At 42.3% G+C, this 9,952-nt stretch overlaps 1 protein-coding gene across 1 annotated transcript in view; it reads right to left on the bottom strand.

The window, feature by feature from the left end:
* Positions 1-9,600, bottom strand: part of ZDHHC15 (zinc finger DHHC-type containing 15) — a 133,168-nt gene extending 123,568 nt beyond the window's left edge. Inside the window, exons 1-3 of the mRNA XM_029963736.1 lie at positions 9,396-9,600; positions 8,691-8,842; positions 1,070-1,208 (exon numbers count right to left, since the gene is read on the bottom strand). Of these exons, the coding sequence (XP_029819596.1) occupies positions 1,070-1,109 (40 nt within the window). The 5' untranslated portion in view covers positions 1,110-1,208; positions 8,691-8,842; positions 9,396-9,600. The remainder of the gene's footprint in view (positions 1-1,069; positions 1,209-8,690; positions 8,843-9,395) is intronic.
* Positions 9,601-9,952: the final 352 nt, after the last annotated feature.

Raw genomic sequence — 9,952 nt, 5'->3', positions numbered from 1 at the left:
CAAGGAACTGTCACCTCCCAGGGGACTGTCACCTCCAAGGGACTGTCACCTCCCAAGGAACTGTCACCTCCAAGGGACTGTCACCTCCAAGGGACTGTCACCTCTCAAGGGACTGTCACCTCCCAAGGGACTGCCCCACGGGGGGGGGTGGGGAGGCCCTCCCTGCCTTCCCAAAGCTCTGCTCCCCGTGGGCTCAGCCCCCAGAAGCCAGGGCAGAACTCTGGGCATGAGCACCGAGCAGCCCCCCAGCCCAGGGACAGCCCCCCGGGACCAGCTGCAGGAGGTGTCAAACCTGCCCGGGGTGTCTGTCCAGGACAGCCAACCTGCGGGTGCCACCGGGAGGAGCGGGCACAGTTTATTACCAGCTAACGAGGTGTAAGAAGCTCAGATCTCGGCTGGCTGGAGTTGAGAGCAACACTAAGTGCCCATGGACTCTGCCTGCCTTGAGGAATCGGTTCCTGCTGTAAAATAACAGCCTTTAGCACATTCTGTAGAACGACATCACCCAAAGTGGGCTGCCAAAAATGTTACTTTCACATTTCTTCAACAAGATTTCCTTTCACCACTCTAAGTTCTAAGTATTTCCAGGCCTATAGATGAGCTTTTAACACAAGCAAGTGACTATGCCTTTTAAAAATGTTGTGTTTAAATGTACCTTTTTTCCTGATTCTTTCTAGTAGATTTATATTTACAACCATGCTGAGCTACAATAATACAAGTTACTGCAATTACCATCCTGAACTGACTTTTTTCCCTTTTGATTTATCCCTATTCCACTGAAGAATACACCATTTTATGACAGTATGTCTGTTTGTTTAGTGAGCTGGAGGCAACCCACTGGAAATACTGAACATGAACAGTGAGATGTCAGTCAAACAAGAACATTTTTGCATTTTCAAGGAAGCTGTTTAAATCTCACTGGGTGACAAGCCCGAGCAATGCATTCCACTCCTCCAGATAGCGCAAACAAGCAACAAGAAGTCACTTAGTTGCAGAAATCATGGTTCTTTCACTGAAATATTTAAGATAAGCTCTTCCCTTTTTCAGTTCTGATGGTTTTGCATTTTACCTTGGCAGAACCCACAGCTGGAGGACACAGGAGTTTTCATTCAGGGCTCATTGGTCTCAGGTGTTTTCCATCATTAAGTTAGATCAAGTCAACATCCAGTTTCTCAGGGCAGAAATTGTCTTCATTACTAAGTTTGAACCTAAATAAGATAATTCAGTGTTACCTAATGATGTAAAGCCTGGGATCATTTCCATTCAGGGGAAAAAAAAAAAGGATAATTTTCAGGGTGTTCAAACTTGGAGTATAAGTTAAGAGCTATAGATGGAACTCAATGCTGTTTCTTTGACTTACAAGAATATGTTAATCTTTTGTAGCTCCTGTTACTAAGCAAATGAATAGAAATACCACTGCAATTCAGATCCTTTTTTTTTTTTTTGACAGGATCTGAACTAGTCTTAGTCCTAAATTTGAAGCACTTTGTATGGTACAAAAAATAAATCATCTTTCAGAGAACAATGCAATGTTATCAAGGGAGAGACAAGATAGCTGAATGCAATTTTCTAACATTTTAATCCAGTGTTACAATGTCTTAAACATCAGCAAAACTGTCATAATTCTAATAAATATTTACATAGTGTACATGTGGGCAATATGTTTTTATGACAGACCTTTGAAGGAAAAAATATTCTTTAGTTATTTTTCTCAGTGCTTCCACAATGACTTTTTTAATATAGATTGATAACATTATGAAAAAGTGGAGCAGATCACAAATGCTGGTGTTTTGATTTGCTTCTAAAGTAGTATCTAATATTCTCCAGGAACATGTTGCAGTGCTCATGTGAGAAACATTAAAAGTTCCTCTTTTACTTATTTATTGTTAAAGAGCCCATGCAACAGTAAATTTAGAACCCCAGATTTGCACCAAATTGTCATCTATGACCCCATTTTAATGTAAACCTTGAGAAACTTCCACAGTTACTTTGGGTTATGAATAAATTAAGGAGAACAAGATTTTAAGGGTCTAATTTCATGAGTTGCAGCTCTTCCTTCTGCATGTCATCCAGTCACGAATACTTTGGGGCTGCTTTCTATTGCCCGTCCTCAGATGACTGATAAAAGGCTGATACCATCAAAGTCATTCTCTTTTCTTGGGACAAGAAAAAAAAAAAAAAGAAGCACAAATTCACATCATAGTCAAATCCAGTGATCCCAGGGTGGCTCAGTGGAGTGAATGGAGTCTCACACAGGCATAAAATGAACTGTTACTCGTTACTCCAGGCATCAGAGCATCCATCGAGATTAAGTGTGTTTATACAATGAAAGGTATTTTTAAAATACAGAGGGGAAAAAAACAAACCAACACATGGACAGAGAAAGGGAGATTTTATTCGGTTCAGTATACGATATAATATTTAGTAGAATCACAATTACTTTCGAAGTTCAAACAACATCCTTGCACTTCCAGTGGTACTTGCAGATAGAAATCCCCTTTTTTAAAAGTGCATCACGGCAAGGTGAGCTGAAAGACAAACTGCACAAACCCCATTTGGTGGCACTAACTGCAGAAAACAGGAACTTTTCCCCCCAGTGCTTGTGGGGCTGCCATAAGACCCGCAGTGCTCGGGTTACACATAATCCCCCAGCTGCGAGGAGACAATTAGCACCACAATCCCCAGCAAAGCTTTCAGCTCTCAACAGGTGCCTCACCATTGTGCTCAGGTTTAAATCAAAATCTGGCAGAGGGAATGTCCCACCTCCTGTCACCCCTCCCCTTTGAAACCACTCTCATTACAGCCCCGATCAGGCTCCACTCTCCACTCTCCTTTTCTCCAAAAAGACCAAACATGACTTTCACCCCTTTGTTAGAGTGCTTTTTTCCCCCTTTATCTGCCTTCATCAGTCTGACTGAGAGATCTGAAGGCAGGAAGTGCAATTTATTTGTTGTGTATTATGAGTCTACTACTTCTCTCCTGACGGGTGAAAACAGGAGCAAATCCTTTGAGAGCCATATAATTATATTGACAAAAATGAGAAAGTCTTTCCCTTTTTCTGGCAGTTTCAGAAGTGATAGTCCAGAAAAAAAAATGCACAAATACATCAGTCCAACATTAATATTGTATCTGTATTAAGGTGTGAATTATAGATCTGAATTTTTATGTCATGCATTATAAAGTTTCCTTCCCAATCAAAAATCATATTCTTTAGATTAAAATTTGTTTCTGTCCTTCAGAATATGTTCACAAGGCAGAAATGGCAAAGTGTCTCTTACAATTCCAACTTCTACAGTAAGTATAAACACTGTTTGAATACTTCTCAAAATTTTTCTTTTCTTCAATTGTAGAGTCATGCTCTACCCAAAAGAAATATTTATTATGAAGAGTTCCCTCCTTAGTAGTCAGTCAAGATTTTCTAATCCAGTAAAAAATACTTTTTTGGCCAAATAAGCAATTTAGAACCCCACAATACTCAGGGGAAGCTGACTGCCTAGTGAATTAATCATTTATAGTGAATAAAAAGAAAATGGTTGAGAGATACCAAAAGATGCAGTAAAACACGATGACACTTAAAAGAATAAAAAAACTTGACGTTGAACTGACTTATTTCCATATGGAGACAGGACTGATAATAAAAACCAGATATTTCTTTGCTGCAATTCAGTTTATAAACTCAAGTTTCCAGAACACAATGAGAAAACAGCAAGTAGATTAATCCTGCACAACGTCCAGTTTGTTTTCTTCTCTGCATCTCGTGGAGTCCTTTTGCCATTACCTTTCTGGCCCATGCTCATGGCTGCTTCTCCCAGTTCTGTGCTGCCTCCTGGTTTCCCTCCAGCTCGTGTGGGCAGGTCCCAGTGGCTCACACCCTGCCCCAGCAATCAGTTCTCAGGGAACTCAGCCAGTATCCTAAAAAACGTGCTAGTGCTTGCTTAGCCTTTCCTACCAATTTTTATTAGTATTTTCCCCCCATCAATCTAAATTCAGTAACAATTAATCCTTAATTATGCACCTCTTTCCCCCTTGGATCTGCAGCCTCCCCTGGATGAGAAGTGTTGAATGCCAAGGAGGGAGGGCCACAAAAATACCATAACTTAACCTGCAACTGAAGCCATGCACTCCCTGTCCCAGCAGCCATCATCTCATGGTCAGAACATGGAAATAGCTCCCAGTTGTGCTGCAATTTCCTGCCATTCCTTTGGGATGGTGATAAGAAATAATTCTCCTCCTGCACTGAAGCTGGCAGCCAAAGAATGGCACCCTCCAAGTCAGCACCCTGGGAGCACAGCCTTACCCAAAGCCTAAAGGATAAAGACAGCTTGGGACAGTGGATTTAGAAAAGAGGTGCAGATGAGACAAATTGGTCTGAGAATATTAAAACAAGGCAAGAACAGAGAAGAAAAATCAATGTCCCTGGCGGTTTGCCAGTGGCAGGAAAAAGCTCTGTATTGAAATAGGTATATTCCTGTAACTGTGGCAGATCTAGTTTTCACAGCTCTGTCTAGTAGAATTCATTATCTACAGCTCTACTAAGTAGCAGAATTAAACCTTTTCTTACCAAAACTCAAACCAAAAATTCAAAGTCTCAAATTTTCATAGATCAAAATTGACTCCAACAAAAGTGGCAAAACCACTGCAACCTAAACAGTATATTCTCTAATTGCCTTCATGCAACTACCATCACTTGCAGGAGGAAAGCCTGGAAACAACAGGAATGATCCTGGACTTTTCATATCTTTTTTAAAGCTTGTGAATTCATTGAAACCTATCTCTTCCCATAACATCCTTATGTTTCCACAAAACAGCAAATCCATACTGAAACAAAAATCTTCACCTAAATGTTTCCAACCCACTTTCCCAGAGAGGTTTCATGGATGACAAAGAGATTGCCCTGCCTACTTACTTCATTAGGCAGGTAACCAGCAGAACACACAAAGCCAGAAAGGACAGGATTTTGACTCCCAGCCACCCTGGATTTCAGGCCAGTTACAAAGATAAGTGGACAACTTGAAGTCATCATTATGTTTTATGTTTCACTGGAAAATATTTGTCTTTTTTAGGGATTCACACTGACTGTAGAAAACACCCTAAGCAGGAGATGAATTTCACTCTGTTGAATTATTTTGTTATCAGGAGCTTAGCATTCACTGGGAGCCTTAAGTATAAGCCAAGATTTAATTGTCATAGCTTTTCAATAATTGTAATAAAGAGACAAGACCCTTATCCAAATTATTTACAATCTAAACAAGACTGAAGTAGCAAGGAAACACCAGACAAAACTGATGACTATAAGTAATCTCAGGAAACCAAAAGCCTATTGCAGATAGGCAATCTATATTGTAGATTTTTGTGCATGTGAAAACAAAGTCCAGTTTATTTTGGGGTGCTTCTAAGGAGCTTCTCCAAAATATGAAGGACACAAAAGTGAGAACGTACAGGTAGGTACTTTATCTGGCAATTCATTGAACACATGACAGAGTCACGTCTTGGCTCTAAAAGAGGGGCAAAAAATTAAGGAAAAGACATTAGAAATAAAGACATCAGAAGGCAAAAGAAATCAGGAAGCACCTATACAGAGAAAGAGGTGGACAAAGGAGAAAAAAAGTTTAATGAGTGAACGGGAAGTGGTGCAAGGATTGCTGGGCTGGAGATGGGCAACATTTACAGAGCTTCAGCTTTTTTGCTGAGGGGAGAACAGAGATGATGGGTACAGCCCAGTGTGGGATAGTTCTGAAGTCAGAGAACATATGCTTTGAGTTTAATCCAACTGCAGAGTTCTGGCAAACAGGCTGCATTTATAGTGGCAAATACATCAACTTCAATTTTTTAGCAGCTGTGCTGCCCTTTAATTTCTCATACCCTGAAGTGCTGTACACTTGTACCCCTCTCCCTCACCTCCAGAAAGCACATCCCTTAGAACAGCCCAACCTTTCTATCTGAAGCCAACTAACAGCTCCTGCCCACTGGAATTTTCTTTGAGATATACTGTTATTTTCCACTTGTTCTGCCCATTTTCTTCTTAATCAAACACACATTGAAGTGTCTTCCTAGGAAGGCTGAGCCATACCAGCAGGAACTACTGCTCTCTAGTTCAGCTGGCAAGCTTCTCCCTAGGAATTCCAAGCCATCCCAGATCCAGAGAGCCTCCTTTCACAATTCAAGCTGCTTCTCCCAGACCCACCAGCTCGCCTAGCTCTGCTCCAATATCTCCAAGCACTTCTGCATTAACTCTGCCCAGTGCATGAGAGCTGACTGAAACCAGGAACAGCACAAGCCCATCACTAACTGCACTTTTCTCCCAGCCTCAGGTGAGGGTTTTGCTCACACACCTCAGGTCATGCTCAGCTCTCTCAGCCAAGCCAAGCTGCCAGGCCTCCTCCCAGAGAGCAGCAGGAGGCAACAGCTACACCTCTCCCCACAAACCCCATGAGGCTCCTGCCCCAGTCAGGCTCACTGGCACCAGGGGTTGTACATTCCCTCCCAATGATGGCACACACCTTCTTAGAGCAACAAAGCTTTTAATGTGGGAGCACAGGACCAGGGCCCAGAAGGTAAAGGGATGATGGCAGTCAGCGCTGGCATAGTCCCTTTGAAGCCAAAGGGAAGAATAGGATGGTGCAACAGTGCTGTAAAAAAGGAGAAAGCATTAATTTTAGGCTTGGGTGTTTTTCTCTTCCCCTGGCAGCTGATAGACAGGAGGAGCTGTATGGAGGGCAAGGGTGCTCAAGGAGAGAGACCCTTCATTTTAAGGCCACTGGAGGAACGAGAGGGACATTTGCCTGAGGCAGCAAATACAGAGGAGGGTAAACACTGTTCCCCTAATGCCCCTTGCTCTAAGGCCTCTCTGAATGCTCCCCCTCCACACTGCCTGTGCTGCAGCGGCTTGGGAGGAACATCCCACAGGCGATGGGAAGGGAAAACAATCCAGAGCCTGGGCTCACCACCATTCCCTCAAATGAGACGAGAGGCAACACTGCCTGCTTCCTGCTCCTCAGGTTCCATTTTACAGATGCCACCAGCTAACACCTTGCTGTGGCAAAGCTCTTCTGTGAGCACAAACTGGCTGCTGCTGCTGGAGGCATTTCCCAGGGCCGGCCTCTCTCTCTCATACAGTGTGCACACACTGCAGACAGCTGGACATCACACCTGCCCAAAGCTGTCACCTGCAGGTCTGGTTATTTGTTGGTCTGTTTGTTTTTACACCTGCTGAGCCTACAGAAACCCCACAGACACGACTGGGTTCAGGAGCTCAGCACCCCTGAATCCAGAGCACACGTGAAACTCGACAGCTCCTCGTTAGTTAAAAGCAGATGTCCCCAGCAGTGTCCCCATCACTGCCAGGGATGTCTTTGGAGCACAGAGCCATCTCATCTGAGGCACCTCTTGGGAATGCCCCACGTTTGTGCCCCTCCAGCACACGGAGGGATTCGTCTGGCACAGAGCCCCACAGGCCAGGCCGGGGCTGCTGCACCCGGACACAAATCCAATCTTGTTTGTTCAGAAACGGCTGCTGGCCACTGTCGCCAAGGGAACCCGGCTCCCTGAAACCTACAGGCTCTAATTATTTATTAAGGTATTTTTTGGCTCCTCTCAAGCTTTGTATTTTGTTTTCATTTGTCAGATTGAGCACTGGTTGGCTGTATTCTGAACTAGACTGTGACCCCTGATTCATTCTTCCACCAATTCTCTCAATATCTCTTAATTGTCTTGAAATAGCCAGACTTCTGCGTGGTAATTAATGTTATTGTGAACTTAGACACTGGAAATCCTAAGATGATTAGATTTCTAGAGGGCTGAATGAACCAATATCTGCCAGTGTAATGGTTTGTAGTGAGCTGGGCACAGAACTTCAACCTGTGAACTGACGACTTCAAAACCTGGGTCTACCTTGTTATTCCACCTCTGTCCTTCCCTTTGCAGTTGAAGGAGACTCTGTCTCTTTATTTACCTACCTCCCAAGTTAGGGAATAAATCTGGAATGTGACATAAGTGCTAACACTGTAATTAGCAGGAAAAACATTCTCTGTTCATCTCAACATATTCAACAACAGATGCCTATCACTTTAAAAAGACCAATCAAAATTTTGAAACATATATTCTGGGCAGAATATTTTTAAAACAGAAAGTATTCAAGATGGAATTGTCTTGACAGTGCCTGCAGTAGACAGACTCAGGACAGCTCACTTTGTTTTAAAAATTTAAATTAAAAGCTTGTGGGACTTGCTTTTGTATTTTTCTGTTGTAAATAAAAATGTATTAAAAACAAAGACATAAAAAAGAGGTTTTCCAGTGCTGGTAGACTAAGACATCATTTGTAATGCTCACAAGGGGGAAACTTGGGATTTAGTGCTTTTGGATCCAAAGTATCATGGGGCATTAAGAAGAATCCAGCAAAGCTGCCTGACCCCAGGATTTGGGAAGTTACCTGTCCCACAGCACAGTGAGGCTAAAGATCTGCTCTGCCTTGTAGGAGTATCTTGGAAATAGATCCCACAGGATTTTGGCCCACAGAGGATGGAAAGGTGGATGCTGTTTTGATCAGCTAATCTCCACTCACTGTACAGTGAAACATTAATTCATGCAGAAGAGGAGAAAGGCAAAGATCATTGAGATCATTGCCAAAAGCAAATCAGGATGAATGTTTGCTATAAAATAGACAAACAGGTGGCACAGGGAGAAGTACAAACCTGAAGCTCTCACATGAATTCCAGGGTAAATTCCAACGAGCTTCTGAGGAAATGGAAAATAGCTCATCATGTTCCCACAGCAAAAGTGAAATTGTCAGAGGTTAACATGATCAGGATTTCTTTTCTCTGTGCTGCAGGACTGTAGATACAGGCTGTAAGACAATAAATATCACACAGCAGGAAAAATAAATATTCCATAGCATCCTATTCCAAGAGACAGATGCTTCAAATTTCAGGCTTATTTAAGTCTTACTTAAAATGTAAAGAGAATCTGTATATTTTATAAATACATCCGCTGGAGCCAGGCTAAAAACAATGATTTTCTTGTACTTCAGACTTTCAGTGTCAAACGAACAACTGAAGAGCACTTGCATACGCCCCTAGTGTCAGCCTTTCTCTCAAAGCTTAGCAAGAATAGACTTGAGGCTCACTCATCATTTTCCAGGAGATTAGATCCCTAAATCCCAGTATCACATCTTGTAGAGTTACTGATACAATATAAAACCAAAATTTTCCATCCATAAAGACATCAACACCCAGCTCTGCCAAAACATCAACCTCCTCAGTTGAGGAATGTCAAATGATGCATGAGCACAGTTTTATATGCACTGAGACACATGAAATAAAATTACAAAGTGTTTTAAGGTCATCCTAGGAAAATGATTTGATGGAAAACCATGATTAATTGAAAAATTATTGGCTAACTTTTAATCTTTTCATGCACATTATGGAAAGAGCTGTCTGCAGAGTCAGGATGATTTGGCACTATAAGAACCTGTGTTGCTATTTTATGTTGCTACTGAACAGCAGATGAGCAAGTCTGCAGAACCAAAGCTTTTAAGACAACTGGTCTGTCAGCCACCCTCTGGTTATGTGGCAGTGACTTCTGAGAACTGAAAACCAGCAATTGCCATAGCAAATATCTGCAAAGGAAAAGAAATATTTGTGATTTAGGCAAATAATTAGTCATATGAAGAATATTTTAAATTATAACATGACCAGTTACATCAAGAGGAGGTAAGAGTAGAGATGGCAATTTAAATGTTTGACTTTTAGGATATATCCAACGGTTCTAAGGTTTCATCTCTGAACAGGTAACAACCCCTCCTGGTCTGCAAAGCGCAGCCAGTGTGTGTGTGATTCCTGACACACTGCAGAGAGAGCTCAGAGTTACATAAGTGCCAGCTCTGGAACAAACTAATGAGGCACAGAATTGGTCATTTGCCAGATCTCCAGGGTTCAAGCTCTGGGTGAAAGGGGAA

This window comes from Manacus vitellinus, unplaced genomic scaffold (genome assembly GCF_001715985.3).
Source record: "Manacus vitellinus isolate BGI_N305 unplaced genomic scaffold, ASM171598v3 scaffold_62_pilon, whole genome shotgun sequence".
NCBI classification, from domain to species: Eukaryota; Metazoa; Chordata; class Aves; order Passeriformes; family Pipridae; genus Manacus; species Manacus vitellinus.
The sequence above is the reverse complement of the archived record's forward strand: the minus strand, read 5'-3'. Positions and strand labels throughout refer to the sequence as shown.